The sequence below is a fragment of the Crocodylus siamensis genome, chromosome 6 (assembly GCF_052110815.1).
Source record: "Crocodylus siamensis isolate JL-2025a chromosome 6, ASM5211081v1, whole genome shotgun sequence".
Taxonomy (NCBI): Eukaryota; Metazoa; Chordata; order Crocodylia; family Crocodylidae; genus Crocodylus; species Crocodylus siamensis.
The window spans coordinates 30,774,652-30,801,602 of NC_143400.1; the positions used below are offsets into that span (position 1 = coordinate 30,774,652).

The 26,951-nt window shown below is 44.7% G+C and overlaps 1 protein-coding gene across 1 annotated transcript in view; it reads right to left on the minus strand.

Moving 5' to 3' along the window:
- The window catches only part of LOC149862152 (tetraspanin-15-like), a 196,014-nt gene that overhangs the window by 11,009 nt on the left and 158,054 nt on the right, over nucleotides 1-26,951 (minus strand). Inside the window, exon 8 of the mRNA XM_090052857.1 lies at nucleotides 22,098-22,214. Coding sequence (XP_089908983.1) covers nucleotides 22,098-22,214 — 117 coding nt within the window. The remainder of the gene's footprint in view (nucleotides 1-22,097; nucleotides 22,215-26,951) is intronic.

The window sequence follows — 26,951 nt, forward strand, 5'->3', positions numbered from 1 at the left end:
AAGGACTGGCACAGAACCTGAGACAGTCTACATGGGGTTTGAATGGTGGGTGTCTGCACAGGGATGAATGTCTACATAGGCTGTATAATCCTGCACTGACTATAAATAAAGGTCAATTCCCAATATAACACATCCATAGATATTTTTCTACCTGGGGAACCATTTGGTAATACAGGAGAATCCCACATCCACTCATCTTCCTACAATGAAAAGACCAAAAAGACCATATACTAACAAACATTGCCTTAAGTCCTGCTTCAGCTGCAAAAACCACCTTGCCATGTACAGGGTTGAGCATGGTGCTGGCACGTCATGAAAGCTAATGGCTTATTACGCAGAATAGTGATAATAAGGCTCGTGGGGCTGATAGGCTCATGGCATTTTACGTGAAATGCACCAATCCAGTGAAGCTCAGATGACTTAACAGACTTTAATATGCACTGGATCAGTTTTTGCTCAAAGGCTGTGAGGCTGCATAATGAAAGTGTGATGAAAGAATGTCAGCGTAGTGTGTTTATACACAGTTGGCAATTGCAGTGAAGGATGCAATTGATCCTGGCAATTAATTCTGGGCTGAAGAATTGATCTGCCATCACTAAAATTTTACTCAAGGCTCCCTTACACATTGCTGCCTGTTAAATGGAACAGATAACTGAAGCTGCTACTTTACACAACAGAAAGTGGAACACTGTGGGCTAGAGGCAGAAGGGTCAAAAATGTGTGGATAAAAGTCATAACCAAGGTACATCTATAGTTTGCATATAAAATGCAAGGGAGAAAATGGGCATTTATCCCCTACAGATCCTAACAGGCCATATTCTATGCTGGTACATGTGGGTACAGCTTCAACTAGTTGCACCCATTGGACATCGGCACAGATTTTGAACTAACATAACTGGCAGGTATGCAGTTATTTGGATTACAGTGTCATCTAGATGACTCAGTCACAGGCCCCCACTGAGCTAGACATTGAACCAAACACAGACTAAAAACAGAAGGTTCCTGCCCTAAATGGCCACATTCCTTTGCAAAACACTCTGGAAACCAATGGAGCTATCAGCTGTCTATAAGACTCAGCCCTTACACGCTGCTACTCCCAGTGCAATGCATCACTGCCTCTGTGCCCTGCAACCTCAGTTAAGTGTACAGAATGGGAAGTGAAGCAGTAAATTGTTTCCCACTGGAAGCACACTGGAAAATATGCAATTACTTGCAGAAGCCTTCATTTGCTTCCACTCTGCTCCTTTGCACACACTCTTTTGCATCTGTTTCCTTGCGGTCTGTTTTCCGTCATCACAAATGCCACCCAGCCACTGGGTCACCCCGGCCCCTGGGTTCACTGGGTCACTGCATGGCTGCCTGGCTCCTCACTGCCCAGGCAACTTCTCTTTCAGTGGAGTCACAGGCTAACAAATACAACACTATTTCCTCTCTTCTTCTGCTTGCTCGACCAGGATGTTGGACCAGATCTTGCTACTTGCTCTTTTAATGGTTCTCCAGGCTCTCTTTGCCAGGAAAAGCATTGAGGCTCATGGAAGCAGCTGCAAACAAGCAGTTACAGCTGGTTCTCCACAGCCCATGGGCTAAAGCCCATCAGTTCTATGCCTCATAACCATTAGCCTAGAAAGGTCACAGGGAGATTTACATGTTCCTATGATGAATTTGGCAAGATAGAAACCAAGATGCTCTGGTCTACCAGTGCCAGTGTGAACTCCATTAAAGCACTGTGAATAACTAGCTCCTTGGATCACCTACTATCTCCAAAATAACTGTTTCCAAGTGACCTAAGACAAAAGATTTTCACAATAATCAGAAAACCCAGAAATAAGAAGGGAAAAAAATGTTTCTGCACAATCGGAATGCTGCATGTGACCTGACTGGAAGCATGAATTTTGTTGTCAAGCTTTTGCAAATGACAACCAATTTCTAAAAGCAAAGTGGTGTGGAAATGAAACATCATTTCAAATCAGGAAGTAGAAATGCTTTCCTTAAACTGCTTCTGAGTTATTTTAATAGTTTTCACCTTGAGAAAATACAGCAAAATCACCATGGATTCGCAAACAATCTTGGTGAAGAAGATGTTTCAATGGAACGATTTTGCCTGCCTGTAGTCACAGCCTTCATTTTTGGCAAACTGACTCTGGGCTGCAAAGCTCTGGTATGTTCTGCGCAAGATAGAGAGACTCAGTTTCCACCTGTGAAATTGAGAAGACATCTCCCCGTCCCCCAGGAGTAGCTTAATTGGAAGGTTTGTGATGACTAGTGAATTATAGCACATGCAGTCTCCCGCCAGCAGAAAAAGAGGGCAATATGAACTGTATCAGGGCTCTGTAGTTGTATGAGAGACACAGTGACAGTATGTGCAAAAAAACTAGCAGTTTCCCCCCTATTATACTTCCATAGGCTGCAAAGCTATTATAGCCCCTTGGAGAGTCAAAACACCATAAGAAAATGAAGCAGACACCCCATTTGTCCTCAAGTTTCTTTGCTCATCGAACTATGAAACATCCCCACCACTGTCACACTCTCCTTTTAGAAATTTACTTTCCACTTGTAATAAAAATGGCTTGCTTCCCAAAGGAAAAGGCGGCTTTGCAGAAGGAGACCAAGGCTTGCTGTGCTCGCTCTGGCTTGCTGCACTTCATCAAATGGCCCATTCATATTTTCCCATTCACACCAAGAGCCTGGGAATGGGGTCTCCTGGCTGCTTTGAGGTCTAAAGTCACAGAAGCTGTAAAAGGAACTCAAGCAGCAGCAGGACAGAAGAGACCTCATGCATTTCACTGAGCACCAGGGAGGTCTGGAAGCAGGAGGGGGGAAACATAGGTTGTGAAAGGCTCAGTATAAAATAACAGGACAGGCCACGCGTGACAGGTGATGAGGCCAGCGAGACTCGGTTGTGCCTGACGGCACAATGACAATTCTGCAGGCCACTCTCACAGGGAGATTTGAGGCAGCAAAGCCAATGGTTAGTGGTGGAGACTGAACATAGGTGCTGTGACAATGCCATACGGTCACATTTGCAGAAGCACTGGAAATCAGCCCCAGAGGGACCCACATCTTCCCATGACTTGTGCTCCCTAATGGGCAGGAATCTATACCCACTAGAAAACAGGCTTCTGTTTAAATAAAGCCTCAGAAGTTTCCCTCTCCCCACTGCATTTTTCAAACAGGATGTATCGCGTTGGGAGTCTCAAATTCTTGGGTGTAGGGTTTGAGCTAGTAATGACCTGGGCTGAGGCTGAAGTCCGTAGGAGCTCAGCATCACCACTGAGATATCATGCTGGACATCCAGTAACAGGCACCCCAAAAATAAGAGGCCACTTTAGAGAAGTTGAAGAAGACCTTTGTCTTTATGCATGAGTGAAACATGGACATGGAGGAGGATGCTGTCATTCGTGAATCCATTGTTACTTATACAGAATTTGGGAGTTTCTTGTTAAAAAGATACTAAATAACTGAATGTGGCAAACAGAAGACAGTTCCAGCACTCTTTGGACATACGTGCGTGATGCTAAAACAGCGTGCAGGCTCCATCTAATCAGCATTTAGGGTTTGATTCTGTGATGCCCATAGGACTCAGGGCTGATCAAGGTCCATACTGAGGAATAAAAGCTTTGCTATAGTCACTGATCAGAGGCACTTTATTTCAACTGATTGAAAAGCCACAAATACATTTTAATTTCTCTGCCACACAGTGTCAATTGGTAGCCTCCTGGTTTTGGTGGAACCAGGGTACCAGCCTTTCCTTCCCCCACATCCCTGCTTATGTTCACAGATGGCCACCTGGTGGGAGAAGTTAAATAATTATTGCATCTGACATGATGAATTCAATTTAATCAAAGGAGGTACGGATTACAGGATGAGATAGATGCATGAGGAGTGCTATTGGGGAAAACCAGTATTTATTCCCTTAGAGTTTAAAAGGAAGCTGCAGTTACTATACAGTGTTTGATTTTGCATTTGCGAAAGGAGCCCTGGACAGGCACAAAATTGTTTCCTTCCTACCTGCTCTGCCCCATGGAAATACTCTCATCACATCAAAATATCTTTGCTACTGCCAAGTTTCCTGTAGGCATCAGATATTCACTCTCACCTGCAAACAAACTACCAAGACTGGTAGGATGCCTGTGCTGCATCCCTGTCTTACACACTCAATGGCATCAGCCATTTCCACGTACTATTTTTTTGTAAAAAAAAAGTATATTGCTGCTGTAGACAACTGACCGTTTTCCTTCCAGAACTAAGTAAGACTGGAAATGTACACTGAAGGCTGTCCTGTGTTTAATCAAGCTTCTTTATCTAATCCCCCCCTCCCCGCAACACACACATTTCCCTGTAATCAACCATCAAGTCTTGCTCCTAATTAAGTGATTTGTAAAGATCAAGAGGCTGCAGATTGGTTTCTGAAAGCTTTGGATGTTTATCTTAATGTAACTGAAGCTATTATTGTCTCTTCCTGTAATCAAGAAAACAACACATTAAAAAAATTCCAAGAAGGAGAGATCGGGTTTTCTTATCATGGCAGAACATGTGTCTGTGCACTGGATATGGAAAATGCATTCGCATGCTAGGCGGGCAGCACAAGATTTATGATGCCCTTGACTTCTCGTTTCCTTCCTGGTAAATTCCTGGATTGTGCAAATAATGTGTTTGGTAAATCCCTCTGCTGTCACTTAGCAACTCCGTTTAGTTGGTGAAACAATGTATTTTTACCTAGAAATGGGTTTCAAAATGTAAGAGGCTCATGGGGCTGTGATTCTACAGCAGTAAAGTGTCTTTTAAGATCCCACTGTAGGTGTCTATGTTCTTTGTCCTCTGAACATGAGTAAGAAACATGCTGCGTTTACAAGCAAAAAGTACCTTTCCCCACTGCCTATTCCGTCCTTAGCAGTAACCCAAGGTGCTGGGTTTTTTGACCCTGACCAGAAACAAAGCCTTCCAACACAAAGGAAGAATGAAAATTGAACTGTTTGGGAAATTTTCTTTGGGATAGGATTTTTTAATTGGAAAATGAGACATTGTCAAAATCAAATATTTTCTCAGGGATCTGCCAGCTGGGAGCCAAGTCCTGTCAGGAAAGGTTTCCCGGGTTCACATGAAAGCCAGAGTGAGGTAAGAAGAGAGGGGACTTGAACCCAATTTCCCATGTGGCCCCTAATCATTGGACCACCAACATTTTTTCTCTTGTTTAAAAGCTTTAGGAAGTCTTGGGTTCTTCGCAATATGGAATGGGAAAAACATGTTTCCCATTCAGCTCAAGCTGTCAATTAAGTTTCTTGCCCAGAGGGTACCGAGTCTGGAGGAAAATGGAAAAAGACTGCCAAGTTTCAGAGCAGATACATTAAAGAGACAAGAGACAACAGTGTTATCATCACATTTACAAAAGTGGGGAGAAAATGTCCAACTTCTAGGAAGAAAGTCCCTTTGCTAAAACATAGTATTGGTTGAAAATGGATGGTCTACACCTTGGGCAATCTGTTCCACTTGTTGCAGAAGCTGGATGGGAACGATTATTCCAGATTTGCAGACTTTTTGGAAGCAACGCAGGAATGAGACTAAATAATATGCTGGATATTATTAACTAACAATTACAAGATCTCAAAAACAGATGTTCCCCCCCCAGCAACTGCAGAGTGAAAATGCAGGACAGCATTGATGTGATTAACTGCTCTGTTAGGGGAGGAAAAGGTAGTGAAAGATTGGCCTCTGGGGTCCTCTGGCCCACTTGAAAGGTTCTCAGTGCTTCTCACTGACATGCACGGAAACCACCTGTGAGCCTCGAAGCCTGCACAGGTGGTACCGACCAGAGGCTGTGTTTAATACACTGTGACTGAAGTCAGCATTCATATGGAACATGCAGCTCCTTTCCAGCGAGGTCTTAAACCGAACAACCCTGCATACTATGAAATGCAGCAATCGAGAAAGCATTTTTGGGGCAATCTATTATGCAAGACTCAATTTGCCTCCTGTTCACCTTGGGCAAGCATGGGAGCTGGATAGTTAAGCCTAGCCCCAAAGGTCATTCCATTCCTGGTCATTTCATTTCACTGCTGTTTTGTACCTCATGCACATGTAACTGTGGGCTTCAGTGCAGTCCTTGGCAGATATTTAGGACCTATGTCAGACCTGGCTGGCAGCTCAGCTGAGAAGCAAAATATAGATTAACCTACTTAAACTACTTCAGCAGGACCTGATGAACAACACCCGAAAGTGCTAAAATAATTGGTTGAACTATGGCAAAGTTATTTGAAAACTTGTGCTCAGGAGAGATCCCAGAAGACTGGAAGAAGGCCAATGTGGTATCTATCTTTGAGAAAGGAGGACTCAGGGTATTATAGGCCAATCAGTCTGACCTCAATCCCTGATAAAATCCTGGAGAAAATTATCAAAGAATCAATTACCGATCGGCTAACAGAGGGTAGTATTATGAAGGAGAGCCAACATGGCTTTGTTATGGGCAGATCAGGCCTCACCAACCTCATTTCCTTCTGTGATCAGGTAACTCACCACCTGGATAGGGGAAACGAGGTTGATGTCATACACTTGGACTTCAAGCAGGCCTTCGACTTAGTCTCCCATGATGTCCTTGTGGTAAAATTGGAAAATCGTGGCCTTGGCTACTTTACAGTCTGGTGGCTAGGAACTGGCTCCATGGTAGGAACCATGGCTAAGGATGTCATCCCCCCACTCTACTTGGCCTTGATGAGACCACAGCTGGAGTACTATGTTCAGTTCTGCATTTAGCTTTTCAGGAAGGATGCAGAGAAGCTTGAGAGAGTCTAAAGAAGGGCCACGTGCAGAATTAAAGATCTGGAGAGCAGGCCATATGAGGAGAGGCTGAAAGACTTGGGACTGTTCAGCCCCGAGAAGAGAAGGTTCAGGGGGGACTTGGTGGCAGCCTATAGGTATATTAGGGACATACATCAGGGCCTGGGGGAGCATCTGTTCACCAAGGCCCCCCAGGAGAGGACAAGAAACAATGGGCACAAGCTGATTGAAGATTGCTTCAGGCTAGACATAAGGAAAAACTTATTTACAAGTCAAGTGCCAAGGGTTTGGAACAGGCTCTCCCTAGAGGTGGTACAGTCACTCACCCTGGTTTTCTTCAAAAAGCATCTTGATGCCTATCTTGTTGGGGTCATCTGACCCCAGCAGTCTTTCCTGCCCAAGTGCAGGGGGGCTGGACCCAATGATCGGTAAGTTCCCTTCCAGCCCCTAACATCTATGAAACTACTTTCACAGACTTCTAATAGCCAGGGTCTGGCTAGTCAGATTGCCAGACATAACCATCAGCTTCCATTTTGTGGACAGTATTTCTTCACTGGCAGGTATTAAACTCCCAGAACCGAAAGACAGTTATGGAGATAATCCATCAGCTAATGAAATGCTTTGTAACAGGTTTTAGAAATTCTAAAATGCAAGTCCTCTGGAAGGAAGCACAGGAACGGCGCAGACTGGCTTGTGGTACTGTACCTTCACCCTCTATGGAGGCCCCATACAAGGGAAGCCAGGCCAGAAGCAGGGCTCTAAGCTTCAACCCTGATTCACCTAAATAAACGGCATATCAGATACTTATAGCTTTGTTGCTAGGGCAGGAAGTTCACCTCCGGATGAGGCAGCAAGCAGATTGCATAGGGATACAGCCCAGATCTACCCAGGAAGTTCCTACAGCCAAATGCCTTGGCTAACAACCACATTCGTATGACTCTGTCATCAACCAAAGCATATGCTTTTCTCTCTTGCTGGCTATTGCTTGATTTTATGTCTATATTATGGGCAGGGCTTTTTCAAGGAAGTCACATAACGCTGCTTAAATAAGTTGGTCCCTTCCCACAAAGCTTCTCTGAGTATGTTAAGCATTGCTTTTGCTAATGGCTAGTTATAGAGACCCAAACGGCAGAATCTAGGGGTTATGATTAAGCTTGCGACATGCCTAAAGCTTGAATGCTGTGAAATCCAAGTGAGAAAGCTGGGCTACTTTGACCAAGCAAAGACGACATTTTAGTACCTGCTGAGTAGTAAGAGAGTGCAGCACAAAACCATCTCTACCATCTGTCACTAGTACATGCCTAATGATTTTTCACTGCATTGACCTTTGCTCTTTTCATGTAAGCATAGCCTCAGTGCCAAATGTTGTAGGTTCCTAACATTTGTTATTTCTGGAGAGGCAGTAATGCACTGAAAATCTCTGCTTCTTTGAGAAACAGCAACAGGCTCTGTTGCTCAAGAGCTTGCTTACTACTAATAGTGTCTGAGATGGATGAAAAACCAAAGCAAAATTCCGGTTTTCAATCAGTAGCAGCCTTTTGCCATGACTGGTAGAAAGTGAATAGATATTACCCCTCAGAGGTGGCCTACAAGAGATTTCCTCCTTATTTTTTTCATTGGACACTCACTCTCTTTTGATGCTTTGTGATGGATAAAGGTGACTTCTAAACTCATCCTTCCCCTTTGTTTTTAACTTATAAGTCAGGACTACCGCCTCTGCTGCTTTGTTTTGCTGAAAGACAGTTGGGCAGTGTCAGCCCCTGCACTTTAGCTGAAAGGGTGGTGCTGACACTTCAAGGGAAGGACAACTCTGCAGCAAATGCAATGGACTAGGGCAAGTCACTGAACTCCTCTGTGCCTCCATCTCTCCTTCTGTGAAAGGGGGGTAATTCCTACCTTCGCCTGTGCCTTTGAAAGGCTTTGTCTGCCAATGCCTGTAAAAGGCCTATGAATCAAAGCAGAAAATGTAAGGAGAAAGCACAGCCAAAGACTTAAGTGCAGTCTATATATGAAAGGAGACAACTCATCAGCCCTAGCACTTTGATCCTGTGTAGTTATTTCCACGGAGAAATCTCACTGCTGGGCAGCTCCCCAACCCCAGATGCTTCTGACATTAGAAACTTCTATGCATGCCCTCTCTCCCACAGATTAGCCCCAGAACACTGGTATCTGAGGCAGCAGAGCCATCATGCCCCTGGCATATAGCTTCCCAACAGAAAACCCCTCTGGCATTCAATTAAATTATTGCATATTATTGCATCAACTTGGGGCTGGAAGGCATAGGAGATGCCCAAGGGGGTCACAGCAGTGATCCATCAGTCCAGTGCCCTGCCTTGAACTTTGACAGCACTGGATGCTTTAGAAGAAAGTATAAGAAGCCACATAGCAGCTGGGTGTGAGATGGTCCGTCCCCTGTAAATACCTCACTGTGATCTCTGACGGACACAGACTGGCTTAAGCCTTGAAGCCTGGGGTTGTCTGCACGTTTCCTGTTGTCTTGTCACCCCAGTTATCCTTCCTCCATTAGAGGTGCAATATCCACGGTGTCTATGACACACGCTAAGTTCTTGGCTCCAGTGCCGTCCCATAGCAATCTATGAAGCTTTTTGGTATCCCAGATGCTGTGTGACCTGCTCTGGGCTCTTAACACTCACCTCCTACCTCCACAATCCTGATGACACCATGTTTCAGGCACTGTCCTTCAATGAGACAACAGCACTGGATTCCCTTTAGAGATGCTAAATTGTTGCTACTGACCACAAGCCCCTTCCCTGAAAAGGTTCAAAGGACTTGGTTGGCACGGGGGTATTGCTCAGGTTAAGGTCATTGGTGGCCTCACTAATGATGCCAAGGAGTGGTAAGGTACAAGGATACAATCTTTAGCTACACTCAGTTTTGTTCATCTGTGCTAGGGGTAAGCCCTGGGGCAAGTCCACACAGGTGCCTGGGCAAGAATGGCTGAAATTCCCAGCCTGAGAAGGATATCAATGGACAAGGGCTCAGAGCTGAAAACAAATACACCCCTACATGCTGAAAACAAACACACCCCTACAGTGAGCCAGCACTGGGTTGAATGTGAGCATCAGCAAAAGGCAGCAGGATGAACCTTCGCTGAACCCAGAGGAGCAAAGGACTCATACACAGTGTGGCAGGGACCTAGTGAGCACAAGGGTTGCGCTCACACTAGAGAAGCCTAGGTCTCTCCATCTTCCAACATCTTTCATTTTTTCTTTTGGTTGTGACCCCAAAGCCGTTCAGGCTGAATTCCAATATATTCGTCTCCTGCACAACATGGATGTTTTCTTAATTAAAACCAACAGACCAATGAGGATGTTGATTCCACCCTACCCTGGAAAACACAGAAAAAGCAAGGGGATCTGATAGCACTCCAGAAGAATAATCTGGGGTGGGGTGTAGGGGGGCGTGATAGTCCTTGCCCCATGGTATCTGGCTGTATTTCTCCTCCCACTGGAGTCAGTGTGAAAGCAGCTCTGAAGGTTGCGAGCACCAGTGGGTGATGTCCAAAGGGGAATAAGTGTGAGAATTCTTGGTTTAACTTTAATTTTAAAAAAACCAAACATTTTATGTGTGCTGCTAACTCCTGAGATAACCTTGCTCTGGGCAGGAGCTGCTACCTCATTGGGCCAAGATGGTAATATAGCAAAAGTATAAAACAAAGTGCATATGCTTCACTGCAACTCAGGAGAGATACGGGCTTACTCCATAATTAAAACACAACCAGTACAAGGCAACAATACAAGTTCTCCACTGACTGCCAGTGGCTAAATTAAAATGTCCTTTTGAGAGCGATGAGATGCGTCACTGTTTGGCCTCAGACTTAAGCTTGGCTAAGATTAATGGCAAAGAGACACAATCATTTCAAGAGAAGAGAGCCCAAGAAGAAAAAAACAACTTAAAAGATATCTTGCTAAGCTGGAAAAATAATTAGGTTGGTGCAGTTCTTCTTCTTTACTGAGAATGAAGAAAGCCTGAAATAAAAGTTCTCTCTTCTCATCATTCCCTTTTCAAGATTAATTTTAATAGGGAAGCATTATACTTTTAGTCTAACCCCCTGTAGAGATGTAGTCATTCTCTTCCTACACCATCCTAGATGCCTGCCCAGCCTCTGCTTGAAAGCGTCCTATGAAGGATATCCCAAAATTTCTCTCAGCAGTCTGTTCTACTCTCCTACTGTTCTCACAGTTTGTAATTTTTTCCCTGAGATTTACTATAAATCTTTACTACTACAGTGTAAGCCAACTGTCCTCTTGTCCTCTGCGGCAAGGAAGAACAACATTTTTTTCTTCTTCTTTATGGCAGCCTTCCAAATATTGGCAAAATGATATCATGTCATTCCCCCTCTTGAGCTCCTCTTCTTCAAACAAGCCTACTTCCTTCAATCTGCCTCATGCTGCTTGCTTTCCAACCTCTTTATCCTCTTTGTGGTTTATCTCTAGATGCTCTCCAGTTTTTCTAAAATGCAGAACACAGAATTGGACACAGGAATTCAGCTGAGGCCAAATTAATTTGAACTGAAACAGGTGTGTACTAAGATGAACAGGGGACCGGAGTGCCTATAGGCTTGCTCAGCCCACCAAAATGAAATCTGAGTAAGAAGGGCTGGGACTGCTGTCTATAAAGACATCATTAGGAGGTAAACCCCGGGGAGGGAGAAAAGCTATTTCAGCTAAATTACAAAGTTGGCTGAAGAACAAGTGGCTGTAAATTGCTATGAATAAACTTTAGTTGGAAATTAGGAGCTCTGCAACCATCCAAGAAGGGAGGTCCTGGAACGCAACCTCCAATCAGAGGCACAGGGAGAAAGAAATACAGACCCTTTGACGCTGAAGCTTGTTTAGTTTATGAAAGTGTTTATATGAGAGGTGCCTGTCTGATGTTCCTGAATACTTATTTTTTTCACCCCCCAACTTTCTGGCTGGACTCAGTGGACAGGAAGCTCATGGATGATATCCTGGATATTAAACAACCGAAGCCTGATTGCAGGCTCTCATGATGGCAGTCTGAATATCAGAATACTGTACTCGGAATAGCTCAGTGCTATAGTGTCTCGACTCGCTTCAAATAAAAAAGATCCTATGGTTGAAGGCGTAAGTGTAAAACACAAAAACATCAAAGAAGACAGTGCAAATAACAAAAAATGGCGGTGTGTTTGACAATGAAAGGGTCCAACTCACTGTCTTTACATGCCTGAGGCTGGTGATACTGGGGATTTCTATTCAAGGTGTTTCACCACTGCTCTTGCTAACAGATATGGAGCTGGCAGCATGCATAAAATCTGTTTTAAGTTACTAAAGCATGAATTCTCAACACCTCATTTGTTCCCCTGTGAATCTTCCAGGTGTTCTGGTCCTTTGCCTTCAGGTGCAGCCTCCAGAGCTGCCTTTGGGTGGACTCCAGAAGGACAGAAAACATACCCCGAGGGTGTGGGCAAACACTACCTATCACATTACAGGTCATGCCTTCTGCGATGCTCTACCTGCCTCCACTTCTGAACATCTGAAGGGGAAATAGACACTCACCAGAGCAATCTAAGATTCTTCGCTGGTCAGTTCCTTTAGGTAAAAAATACCTAGATGGTGCAGGAGGTACATTTATAAGAAAACAACATGGACTGCTGTGGGTTTACAACCAAAAAGATAAAACCAGGTTGAAGGCCACAGAGAGAGAGAGAGAGAGAGAAAGAGAGAGAGAGAGAGACTGATTGATTCACTAACCGATTGACTAATTTTTGGGCTCTGTTGGTCACTGAGGTTAAGTTGCCCTAGTTCTGCTTTTATTTACAGGTTGTCAGAGCAGGCACACAGGGCATTTGTAAATGCCATGTTTTTTGCCCTTTCTTGCACTGCAATAGCATGACTGTTTGCATGAGCAGGATTTCTGGATGCTTTAAAGGTCTTCCTGGTGCATTAAACTAAAACTCCATGGATGCAGTTTAGTTTGGCTCACTGGGAATTAAAGCATTGCATCCATGGATTAGTTGTGTGCAAACACAAATTTTAAACTTCACTGCAGAACAACAAGAAAGATTTTTTTACCTCCCTGCCTGCCATCTGACACCTCCAGGGAAGGAAATGTACCTGATCTACACATCAAAGAGCTACTCAGCACAGCTCAAAAAGACACTCTCATGGACCTGGAGGGACAGTCTTCCATCTTCAGCTTCTTCTGTGCAAAAATGAAGTTTATTTCCTACCTATGGGGACTTTTTACCATCTTGTACCATCTATACTTTTCTCAGAGCCTGACGAAGGGAATTTGATCCTGAAAGCTTGCAGAAAAGGACAAGTTTCTTGCGATTTTCCAGTTGGTCTAGTGAAAGGTATCATTTTGGAACCAAGAGTTCTAGTTTTTTGTATGTGCAAACACAATGGCACTCAAAGACATGTAATGAGCCTCTTTGTCCACCAGGTGGAGCTGCAACTTTTTTGTGTTCACCCCTTCAAATTGCTGTCACTTTCAAATTGCTGCTGGTTTTTTTCTTCTTTTTTTTCTTGTGCTGTGTACCGGCTCCCTGCTCCCACAGCTGTGTGGCTGGACACAGGGTGGGGGGCCCTGGGCCAGGGAGGCAGTGCAGGACTGTCTTTCTCTCCTGCAGCACTGGCTGGGGGCCAGGCTTAATTCATTTGAAAACCTAGTACGTGCAAACACTGATGCGATGCTCCAAAGCTTAATTAGTTAAAAAACCTAGTATGTGCAAACATTGATATGATGCTCCAAAATAAACAAGTTTAAATTTTATAAACCTTTTTAATTTAAGGATAAAACCCTATGATGTGTATAGGTGCCCACAAACACTCATTACAGAGCATCTGATTGCAGCAAGCCACTGTTTCCTTTCAACTTGTTCGTACACCCTCAGAGACTGACTGAAGCCAGCATATGGGCACTTTTTGCCTTACTCTGTGTATCAGTGATAGAAACAGACACTAGCATGTGCCCCAGTCTTTAAAGAGCTGCCGTGACATGCAGATCTTGTCAGTTTGCCTTCAGTGCTCTCCAGCAAAACACATGGATCCGGGGTAGGTAGGGGTTAGAGTTGTCAAAAAGCAAGAGCAAGAGGTTACAGACAAGGAGGAATGAAACTCTGAACCTTGGATGCCTGGCTACACTGCACTCTCTGACATAGGAGTGAGGAGAAAGAGAACAGAGAGAAGCCAAACTTACAGATGTATTCGGGTGAAAACAGCCATGCCTTATTAGGTGTTTTTAGTTTTTAAGCACTGTTTTGTCCTTCAATTATTTTTTTTGCCTGGCAACCCTAGAAAACACACTGAGCCTAACATTTATATGTGCCTGCATATATAGCAGACATCATGGGGCAACATAATTGGGAAATTTCATTCTGCAAAGGAAACAGTAATATATCAGCTTCTGTTACTATTATTTACTAGCAAGCTCCACTGGTAATAATTTTTTAATGAGCATCAAAGAAACAAATGACCTCTCTGAATGAGCTGCCATGCTGCTGATTTACTTCCAAGTGTCTAGGATGTGTAACCTGGGTGCACCCAGTAAGTGCTTCCCCACCTTCAATTGCAGGGGATAGCTGGTTGGGCAGAAGTGCTGCGAGAGGGGTCTGATGTGCAGGTCAGTCCCCCTCTAACCCTCTATAGAGTCAGGCCAGGACAGCTCAACTATTTACAGGTTTATTAATATGCAGGTAACAATATTTACAGGTTTATAGGAGAGCATTGATAAAGATATACAATATCCAGATCACCAAAAACCCATTATGCTCTATAATCAAAGGCCCAAGGGACCACCACCTCGAAAGGGCATGGGTCCCCATGCAGGTAAGCAGCTGTCTGCAACAGATCAGTACAACAAAGGCAGGTAAACAACAGGTATCAACAGGTAAGTTCAGATGAGAACAACAACAAGTACAGGTAACCCTCAGATAGATGACATAACCCAGGTCACATTAATGGATAAGAAAATATAAATACCTATTTACAAAATATGAGGTGCAAGTCCCTGCTTCTAGGTACCCATGTGGCTGAGACCACTGGGCATTCCCCTAGGGTGCCAAACCCTGGCACCGTTCCTAGGGGGAGTAAGGGGAGGGTCCTAGTACCTCCTCTGCCCCTGCTGGACACCACCCCCTGGTCCCTGATCCCTTGGGACCCCCCCCTCAGGGCTTCCTCCTCTGTGGGGACCCATTCCCCAGGTACTCATGGATCTGGGGGGCAGGCTGGGAGGGGCTCCCAGAGCCGAGGGTGCCTTGTTCTATCCTCTGTTGGGATTCGGGCCACCTTGTGCAGGTCCTGACACCCAGGCTTCGCCTTCTGCCCTCTGGTGGGGCTCGGGCTGCCTTGTGTGGGTCCCAAAACCCAGGTTCCACCGGACCTCTGCCGCACTGCGCTGGTGCTTCCCGGGTGCCTGGCCTCATGTCGGAGAGGGGTTGCAAACCCGAGGGGCCTGGCACTGCTCCCAGGGTTGGGCAGCCGCGCATTGCTGGATGCACCAAGTCCTTGGCCTCACACTGAGGGTAGCAGACCTGAGCTGCCACGTGTGGCTCCATGCACCCCTACGTGCACCGGGGTCCTCGGCCACATGCTGAAGGTAGCAGACCTGAGTCATTACATGCAGCTTCTAGGGTCTGGTGACCCTGTGCACCACTATGTGCACTGAGTGTCCAGAGACCCAAGCTGCCTTCTGCAGCTCCCAGGGTCTGCCCCATGCACCGGCTGGGGCTGACACCGCTTGCCGCTCACCGCTCTGCTCCTGCCAAAGGAGTCTTCTGGGGGTCTTCTGGATTACAGCTTCTGGGCAGCTCTTCTCAGCCCCTGTTGGCTTCTCTGTCCCTCAACGCGCCTGCTGCGTGCTGGGCATGCAGCTCCTTTTATTCACTCCACAAGCTCTGTCTCTAAAATCTTGCTGGACCTGCAGGATGCAGGCTTCAATCAGGTCCAGGAGGCTCTTTGCCTCCACCCTACTCCGTGCAAGGGGTGGGGCCAGCCACACCCCACCCTTACCTGATTGGTGGATAGGCTCCACCAATCAAAATGAAGATTTTTCCAAGCCCGTTTGAGCCAAGCTGAATTGGTAGGTCTGCCACAGCTGCTTACAATATCTAATCGAAAGCTCCCACCATCTTTGTGTTTTTCTCATTGCCAGAACTAGCACAGCATGCAGAAGCATGAAATGTAAAGGAGATCCTACCCTCCTCAGCCCCTGAAATTCAGTGGCAGGAAAGGCTTGACGTTCCACGAATCATTTGGCTTGATATGCTGCTCTTTATGACCCAACCACAGCATCAGCTCTTGTTTCTTACCTTTTTTGGCTGGATCAGTGTAGTATTAGTTTAACTCAGAAGCATCCTTTACTAGAGGAACTGGAGAATTAGCCTTATTTGCAGGACAGATTTTAATCGTTGGCTCTTTTCCACTGTCAACTACCATATACCTAAATATGGTGAAAGATTATGTATTTCCAAGCTCGCTGTATTGCTGGGTGGTTTGCTTAGAAATCCCAAGTCATTTCAGGCCTTGCTGCTAAAGTCTGAGGATCCTCTTCTTTAAACTGAGCTTAAGTTTAAGGAGTTGGCTAAAAAGGGAAGTGTATTGCTTCTGACACTGGATTCTCTCTCTTTCGCCCCTTATATACATGCACATTTAAACAACTAAATACATTAAATCTAATTCGCTGAGTACACACATACATGATCAAAAATATGACATTGTTTCATAGATTTCATAGACATCAGGGCTGGAAGGGACCTCGGGAGATCATCAAGCCCAGCCCCCTGCCCAAAGGGCAGGAAGTCAGCTGGGGTCATAGGATCCCAGCAAGATAAGCATCCAATCTACTCTTGAAGGTGTTCAATGTAGGTGCCTGAACCACCTCTGCTGGGAGACTGTTCCAGACCTTGGGGGCTCGGACAGTAAAGAAATTCTTCCTTATGTCCAGCCTGAAACGGTCTTGCAGGAGTTTGTGACCGTTCGACCTCGTCATCCCTTGGGGCGCTCTGGTGAACAAACGTTCCCCCAGATCCTGGTGGTCACCCTTGATAAACTTATAGGTGGCCATCAGATCACCCCTGAGCCTGTGCTTTTCCAGGCTAAAGAGTCCCATGGCTCTCAGCCTGTCATCGTAAGATCTGTTTTCCTGACACATGGCTTTATAAAAATGTCAACTACAAAACCAGAGAACAGGAAAAATTCAAACATCCCTTGTCTAAGATGAACTGTCTAAAGGAAGGCAACTAAAAAGAGACCTCCTATAAAATACCTGCCAATAAATGTCTGATAGCTACCAGGCAGGAATGATTTTCTCTGGTAATTGTGGGTGGGTGGATATTCACCCCTATGCTTAAGAAGTGTAGGCAGCACTTACACTGTGATTTGAACACAACAGTTTTGTACTGCATCTCCACAGAAGGGTGCATTTCACTTTCTGAATGACCACCACAAAACCTTGAGTAAGCAAGTGAGGCCAGTGTCCTGATTAGCTGTTCCAGGGCTACTAGCCATGACCAGTCTCAGAAGAAATAAAAGCTTGACCCAGGTTTGAGAAGGAGTCACAAGAAGACTTTTACGAGAGATGGTTTTGTAGCTAACTCACAACTTGGCCTCTGGAGATAGCTTCTGTTTCCAGCTTTGTCAAAGACAATGCATGATTTGGCTGGACCAGTTGACCTCTCCCTGTCTCACTTTGCTCAGAGCAGAGTAAAGATTATTGCATCTATTTGGGTACTTTTGACTGCAGGTGCCATTTACGGTATCCCCCATTTCGCAGATTAACAAACTCCAATGAGAGAAGTTGCGATTTGCTTGCAGTCACTAAGACTCTGTGAAGTTAAGAACTGAACCCAAGAGTCCTGGATCCCAGTCCCATAGTCTTAACAACTTGAGCACACTTTCACGAAGATTTCATGGTGCAACCGTACAATTCTTACACTAAATATGGGTATTTCTGTAAGGCTCTGCTAAATTATATGCAAAAGAAAAGGTGACTCAGGAATTTGTCTTAGAAAAAACTCAACTTCTAACATTTTATAATTATTAATAATTCTTTTTTTATTTGATAGTCTAAGTTTTCAGCCTTCAGGTGTCAACCTTGACACACCTTTGTGAGAGCTGGCTTTTAAGGGAAAGAAGGTGCTTGTCTTTCCAATATTTTTCTCTCAAAAAAGGCAGCTCAGTCATGTGTAATTTGGGCACATCAACCACAATTAGCAGGCAAGTTAAGAGATTTAATATTGCTTCAGGGCTATTAAAAAACTCCAGTAAAAGAAAATAAGAAGGGTGATGATAGAGGTTCCTTTTGTCATTTGTCTATATCAAGAGGGAACTCTCATAACATCGGTGATCCAGGGGGGTGTTTAAAACATGTTTAAAGGGGGCAGAAAAAGTCATAAATACAGGCAATCTGGCAGGCCTCATTTCTTCACCTGTCTAGTGGTAAATTCTCTGTAGACACCGACTTTTCAGAGATAAATTTGCAAGCAATTAAACTGTCGACCCTAAAAGGGATGGCAGAATTCTGTTAAGCAAAATGTGGGAGGCATCCGGGCTGTGGGAAACCAAGATCCCTTGAGATCATCTGAAGGTAAAAGATGTAAGAAATGGCATGGCATGAGGGCTCCTGACTAGCTGCAATGTGTTCGACAAGAGGAAATTCAACATTATCAAACTGAGAACACCTGGTACTTGGGATGCAATTATTTGCAGTGAGTGTGCAGCTAATGCACCAGAAAAGAACACTGCCTAGGTTCACGGTCCATAGGCAGGGCTTTGAGTGCACTGATTCACATAGAACAAAAGTCAACTTAAGCCTTCAGCTAAAATTCAAGCCAAACCTTTCAGCCAGTTTCTAATTTCACAGACATTAGGGCTGGAAGGGACCTCGGAAGATCATCGAGTCCAGCCCCCAATCTCTTCCCTTTGGCTTCTGAACTTCCACTTCCCATCAGGTCAGGAACCACCATATAGTATGAGAAAGCTTGTTCTAGCAGCATTTGCAAAAGTACAGCACCAGAAGTATGACTGGGGATTGACTTGCTCCAAGCTGTACAGTGTATCAAGGATAAAATATGAAGCCCTTCCAATCGTCAGCCAAGTAGGACCCAGGCAGCTTTGAGCCAAATAAAGGTGTGCTCTGACATGAAGAAACATCTGTCCTCTCTTTCATAAGACCTAGGTATTACCCTTCACATCTTAACAGCACCCTCTCTCCGCCCTCAGGTTTCTGCCTCAAGAACTTTGCTGCATCTTTCCGGGCTTCTGCCATAGCATCAGAGAGGCTGGGGATAAAGAAATTCCTAGCCTGACAGATCTTGGTGGTGCATGTGGCCTAGCTTAATTTAATTGAAAAACTGGTAGGCACCAAGTATGATTTATAGAGATCGAGAGCCCTGCAATTAAAAGTTGAAAATCCTCCACAAATGGGGAGAATTTTCCCTTTGGGTTAAGTGAATTGTCCGGTGCATCAGAAGATGCTACCCTGCTCCAGAGACTGTCAGGAAGCATTTGAATTTCATCAGGCTCTGCTCTACTTGCTGTCATCTTTGCTCATTTTTTCTTGTTCTCCTCAGTTAAGACCATCAAGGCAGAGAGTTAATGGCAACATGACAGGTGGCTTGTGTGGCATGCTCCCACTGGGCAGACCACCAGGAGTACCTTTATTAAGCTAAATTTGCATATTTGCTCAACTCCTCTTTATTTCCTCATGGTCATTATGCAGAAAAAATACTTTGTAGCACTAGTCATGCCAAGCAGGTGGGGAAACAGTTTTCCCATCTTGTGATCATTCCCGATTCAAAACCAAAAAGCCCTGTCCAAAGAGAAACCACATTTTCCCCTTCCATTTCAAAACTGTCAGATTTGGACATTTGACAATTTTGAATTTTTTCCAGAAATTTGATGCAAGAATTCACCAAGATTACCTTCTTCCTGTGAAAAGCTTCAATTTTGCTTCAGCAAGAAAGCCCTGCCTGGCACCCATCACAACACTACCAGCAGGCAAGTCAGAGCTAATGGATGGAGCTTCTACTCTTGGGTGAAACATGGAAGCTGTTTAACAATGCTCAGCAACACGCTGCAAAAGCAGAGGCCAAAAAAATGCATAAAAATTCCTTGTTATTTCGAATGTCTATAATGCAGAAGGTAATGAGCTAAGCTGGAATGTGGCCTAGACACTGAAGGATTTTTAATGGCAAGTGGTCTGCACATCAATTTTAGCAGTCACCCAAGAGACTGTTAATTTATGGATACCTTTTTGTGAGCTGTTCAATGATTATGTTCCCTTGGGAAAGTGATGCAGTAACCAATACAAAAGGGCTTTGCTGCAGTAATAAATACATGCAGCACTAAAAGCTTTGGCTTTATTTACTTTTCATGGGATCATAGGCAAGTCGGGCTGGAAGGGACCCCCTGAGGTCACACAGTCCAGCTGCCTGCTCAAGGCATAAGCGTCCCTGACTAAACTGTCCGACCATCTTTTAAAAAGTGATATTTCTGCAGCGCATTGAAATAATATGTATACAGGAACTCTAAGTAAACCAGACTTCTGCTGTGAATAGTTTTCCACAGCTGTTGTTTTGAGGAACAGCATACTAGACCCCTTTTCCTATATAAGCTGCATCCTTTTCTTGTATCACTGCTGAGGTGAGATAAACCCACAGTCACACATGCTGAAATCTGTCAGACCGCCCTGCATTCTAGCTTTGTAATATTTCTCTATTTTTACAATAGCTCTTCTGACCAACTTGTCATGTCAGAAGCCCGAGTCGATTAAAAATGCAGTGAGCAGAGGAAGCAAACACAAGGCAACCAACTGAGAAAGAAAGCCACAGACCATGGCCAAATTTGCTTCAGTTTCCTCAGGGTCGCTGGAATCCAGATTTCTTTCATCATGAAAGAGGCTGAACAGACCATAGTTTTGCACAATTCAAGAATGTCTTGTATCACATGTGAACAAGCACCCTTTTTTCTGTGGGAGTAAATAAATACAAATGCAAGCACCTACTCTGGATACCTTTAAGAAATCCTTGGGTGCTTATCTTGCTGGGGTGATCTGACCCCAGCTGACTTCCTGCCCCTGGGGCAGGGGGTTGGACCCAATGATCTTGCGAGGTCCCTTCCAGCCCTAATGTCTCTGAAATCTATAAAATAGAAAAGCATAATCATTTTGCAATCCTTTAAACTATCCCAGGCTACTCAGTGCCAGATGTGACTGGTGATAAAAGTCTTCCCCCTCAAAAGCATTACAGCAACAGGCTGATATGCTTAGAACATTTTATCTCATCGCACCTTAACTCTCCCTGGATAAGAGATTTCCCTTCCCTATCACTGTATAGACTGAGTATTTACTTTCAAACAGTGCAGGATAAACAAAATGAGAGTAGGATCAGAAACAGATTTGTGGCATTTTACAAGAGATAGAAACTGAATACAAATCACTTCTGGTATCACAAAACATGATGTCCGACTGATAGGGATTTGCAAAGCCAGAGCTACACCAGATCTTGTCCATTTTGGGGATTATTGGAACAATAAGTATGTGCCAGGAAAATACAGCCCGAGGTCACAGGTTTTCTCTAGAACAGTGGTCTCCAAAGTGGGGTGCGCAAGACGATCCATTGGGGTACAGGAAGAAAATAATAATTTTTTTTTAGTGAGAGCAAAAAGTTTTTTTGTACCGTTATATAATTTATAAACATTAAATATACATATATTGGGGTTAGTGCTCAAAATTTTTTTTTTACAGATAGGGGTGTGTGCTCAAAAATTTTTTACTGATAGGGGTGCACGATCAAAAAAGCTTGAAGACCACTACTCTAGAAGAAAGAACACCTTTGCTCTCTCTCAGCCTTTATTCCTGGAAACCCACAGATGCAGCAGCCTGCTTTCAAGTCAAGAGAATTGAATTTGCTTCCAACAGTTGGATTCAGCAGCATCCATTCCTGCTCAGGAGTGAATGCAATATAATCGCTCTGAAACACTCACTCATTCCCCCCAGTGTTGAATTTTTAACTGGGTTACAACAAGATATGTATTGCAATACTTTCTTGCAAAGTAAAGCAGGCTCAGTTTGCCCATGTCTTTTCATACATTGTATGGCACTCATCTGAAGAAGCTCCGAAAGCCAAACTGATTCTAAACCCATTTCCAAAGTAGGTGGCAACTGTCCTTACTCTTCTGCTTTATTCAGAGAAAGTGGGTGACAAAGCAGTGACAATATTTTGAAACGTAAGTAAAACAGGTTCCCTTTGCTTCACGTACCTCAGCAAACATGACTGGACGAGCCACCCACAGGTGGCAAGTCCTGAAGAACAATGACCGTGCCCAAGAGTTCTCACGTACCTGTGGAACCAGCAAGGAAAGTACTATCCCAAAAGTGGCTTCAAAGTTGTCCTTAAACCAGAGGCCAATTGCATGGATGCAGCCCCGCACATGGATGATATCCACCAACTCCAGTCGCTGCAAGCAGAACAAAATCAAACATAAGATACGGCAATCCCAACATACACCACCCAAACCCACAGACCATCTCCCAGAGTGTTTTTCTGCCTGTTGTACTGCCAAGAGTCAAGAGGAAGAAGAACTAGGAAAGCTGTGAATCAGACACTAATGGTCCAGTGTAAAATTACAGCTGGGAAACAGGACTCACAGGATACAGCAGCTTTAATTTGGCTTCTCAGGTCCAAGTTTCAGCCTGAAAGTCATTCTTGGATGCCAGTCTGGTTTGCCATGTAGGAGGAAGGGATACTAGCTCCTGAATATTCCTCCAGAAGGAATATAAAAGCAACAGATCACTTCAAAGCAAGAATTCACTCAGTCTCTCCCTGAGCTCTTTGCCCACCTTCGACAGGAAGGGATTTCTCTAGCTGCCATATTGGGCGCCGATGGTGAAACCTACTGGTCCAGGTCTAACGCGAACTACTGACAAGCATGCAGAGGAAACCTGTTTTTTTCCTCCTGGGCAGGCAGCTTTTAAAGGGAATAGTTAATCTGTGCTCTTTGTATTTCAAGCTGATGCAGATTTACAAGTAAAGGGAGGGGTGGGAAACAGAAGGGCCTATTTTGTGCAGAGAAATGCAAGCAATCCATAAGGAGAGCAGAGCTTGGGAGTCTGTTGGAGCTTCTCGTACGACTGCTGGGCTTCGAGTGCAGTTACTGAAGTATAAAGCTTCACAAACCACCCACAAAAACAACCACAACAAAGCAAACTCTGCTTACTGCTGTCAGGCTCTAATAAGCACAAGACTTGACACCCCCATTCATCCAGCTAGGAAAGAAATACCAAAAATACTGAGATCCACTCAGGCACTCTTGAGTCTGCCAGGTTGCACTGCAGTAACATGCAGCAGCCACAGCTGATGTTGGACCCAGAGCTGGCCCCAGGCACTTAAATTCCCAATTCACGCAGATTCACACCTTATAGACTAACTAAATCAGAGAGAGAGAGAGAGAGAAAGAGAGAGAGAGAAGCTTTCATGGACAGCCCAACATTAAATCTAACTTGGAAAGGAAAAGGAAATTTTAAAGTTTCTCATGGAAATTCTGAAATGTCTTTTAGGACAGACCCAAACCACATTTTAGCTTGTTTCTTTGGAAGCAGGGAGTCTGGATTTGCGAAGGACCAGGGATTCTGGCTAGACAGCAGTAGCACCAATGTTGCCAAATGGTCATTTTTGTCCCTGAAGACCTTAACTGGTCAATCCCGCTCCTTCGGAGACTAAGGTGGAATTTTTCTGGTGTGAAGGCAGCTTGCTGACAGTACTGCAGCACTCCCACTTCCTTGACAGAGAAACAAACCTGGGCCAGAACAGCTGAGGCAGGCTGGAGGGTGAAGAATCAGCTGGTGTTTGTTTCTGGTTCTTCATCCACCCATCCTTAATGCTCAAAACTCCTCAACAGAAACGTGGGCACTAACAGTACTGATTTCTTGGTGGGAGAAGAGGAAAATCAAGCTGATTCTGCTGCTGAAGGTCCATGCAATGGCACTATTTAATATTAAATGATAATGTATTGCCATTCTATAGCACCTTTCATTAGCTGACCAACCATCAAAGCCATTACCTCGTGGATCATTTCAGAATGCAAGAAGAGGCAGGAAGCCAGAAAGAGAGTTGACGTTCGTAAAAAGGGGGTAGGTAGCAGTATGTAGCTTATCACTGCCTACACCCAAAGTCTTTTACTCTCAGTTTTCCTCTAAATTCTCTAACCTCCCAGTCAAGTCCAAAGTCTCCTTGGGAGCTAGGACCCAGCCTGGGCCCAATTTTCTACAAACTTTGGGGTCTCTTTCCTTCCTGATACTCTTTAACATCTGCCCCTGCTCCTGTCTTTCCCTGGATCTGTTTCCCCTCTTAGCACTCCTTCAGCATCCCAGCTTTCCTCTCCCCTTCTCTCCTCCCGCTCCCAGCAGACTCTGAGAAGATTGTTTGAATGGAGCTAGAGACTTGGATCTGTGGGAGGTCGAAGTGTGACAGCTTACATTTTACCTATTCTGGGACTTTTTTATTGTCAGTCCAAGGGCCAGCAAGTCAACTGGCAAACACATCTGGCAACTCTTTCCTTTGCACCTACATTGCATAAAGTGCTAAAATGATGGCACATCCTGAAGTGCCACAGAGAAATCCTGCTCCCTTCTTTGGGAACCTAAAATATTACAGCATTAGAAGCATTAGTGTTATCGCTGGGGTTTTTTTTGGCTGTGGTTAACAGAAGGGTTTTCTGTGAGCTCTCTGTAAGTGTGTCACTGTGTACAGAACTCCTTCTCCCTTAAATGGGCTCATTCATCTAGTAAAACCTGGGAAGGAAATAAAGAGACAATGGACTTAATAAATGCTAAAATGGAATAGCTTGGCTGTAATTTAACTGGCCTTGATAGAATTTGTGTGGTGCTGTAGCAGCGGAATGCATCAAAGTAAATTATAGCTATTGACCTTTTATGAAGACAAGGGAGGCCTATTAAAATGACCTATGATAGCAAAGACGACTCTTGAGTCAGCAGCTGTATTTTACCTTGCCTACCTGCAATGGGCTTGTGGCGCTGCTGTTCCTTTTCTTTAGTCCCACTGAGAGAACACACAAGCTGTATTTTGATGTCTCTGGATTTTAAGACTGCACTACATGGAAAGCATCCAGGATGGGGGGATCCATAAAGAGTATGGGGATGAGCCTGGGATCTCTGGATCTAGAACCGGGAGCCAACCCAATCAGAGTTAACACACAGGTTTTGGAGCACAGAGCCTATACAGAACAAGCCGCTAGGGGAGGGGAGATAGTTATACCGTGCAAGAATGTAAAATCCCTTGCTGAAGTCAGAGAAAGAAACACCTTGAGCCCCTAAATTCTACTGCGCTCTAACTTAGTAGTGGGAATCATTCTAGCTGCTGTTACTTGGAGACAATGCTCACATACGTTGCTATACATTGATATACACTGCTATGCAAACACTACTATACGTTGCTATACAATGCTATTAACCTCTCTCCAGAAGAAGCAGGTGTGAGGATTGCTTGTCATACTGATACCCCATTCTAAGAAAACACCCGTTTCCAACAACAGGCCTATTTCACGCTCAGCAAGTTGTTTCCTTGAAATGCCTTCATATTTCATCACTCCACTACCTTCATACAGCAGGAAAACCCAGGGCAGCCGACAGCTTGATGCCAGACAGAGTGGAGGCCTTTTTTGTCACCTTCAGTTTGTCACGCTCTGGATTAGGAGTCCCAGGAACAGCCGTGCTTTTGGTCTACTTGTGAGAGCGGGTGACTAGGAAACAACTCATTGTTTTTCTTCCTAGTTCAAAAGTACACTGGGAGTGCCATGGTGCTGAACATTCCTGTTGTTCCCCATCAGATTTGGGGGTGCTTATTTCATATTAGACCTGTGCCTGCCTCTCATTACTTGTGAACTGGATAGAATAATGTTTACCTGCTTCACTGGGGAGCTGTAAGGCTTCCTGCTCCATAATAAGATACTGTGCTTCTGGTGCCTTTCATCAGACTCTCCAGCCATTTTGCCATTGGTAAGAGGGCCACAGATACCTGACCCCTGCGAGGTAGGGAAGTATTATCCTCATTCTCCAGATGCATATATCAGGCACAGAACAGGGAAGACACTTGCCCAGGGGTCACACAGCCTTGGCTCTGCTGTTCAGTGCTGGGATCTGACCATAAGGGATCTCTCTTTCGCTTCCAGCTCTGTGATACTTACAGGAGAGGTGCTAGTGGACTGCCAAGGCATGTTTTTGATTAGCATCTTCCTAAAAGATGTCCCTCTGATGCATTTAAGCATGTCTGATACCCAGGCCGCAAATGCTTTGGAGTTGGGCTTGTCTAATCTTTGGGACAATGGAGCCCTGACTGGGGCAACTCCATGCTACTTCAGTAAAATAAGTAAAGTAAAATAAAGTAAACATACAATAAACACACTAGAAGTGGGCACGACTACTGTTGTTTCCCCAACAGCGTCAGCAACAGGAGAAGATTCCTGTGGGCAGAACAATTTAGATCTGAACTGGTGGGAGCCATCTGAGATGCTCTCAGCTACAAAGTACAATATTCGTAGACTTATTACCAAGGTTAAAAGCAGCCTCTCATCACCATATTGCAGGCCAGCTGCAAAGGGAAAAGCTATTTCCCTCACTTTATGAGGGTTCTGTGTGTGTGAATTCACTCTTACGCAATGACCCCTTTTATACCAAAAAATCATTATATGCAAGGTAAATTCACTCTTGTGTGATTGGTGTGGTGGAAGCCACTTTGTGCGGCGCATTGTGGGAGTGACACGCACAAAATATGGTCCCCTGTGTGGATCTGTGCTCCTCGCTCGTCTGCGACACGTGTTTCTGTGGTTGCCATCCCCACGATGGTAACATTCACCACCACGCTGTGCTCGTGTGTACTGTCTGCCGTGGGCGAGTACCAAAACTGCCCTGTGAAAGTGGCAGACACGGGTCTGGGGGTCAGCACAGTCGCAGTCCTGGAACGTATCACTATTTGTGACATTGTAAAGTGAGTTCCCTTTATGTGAATTTGAGTTATGTGTCATTTTCCCGGAACGCACGCGCAGCATAAAGTGAGGGAAACCTGTACTAGGGACAGCTATGTAGTCAGGTCGCAGCAGGTGATGTTCCCTTGGCAATCCTTGCTGGGAGGCCAGAAAGGAAACGTGTGTCAGATGAAACAGGGTTACAGGAAAACACCA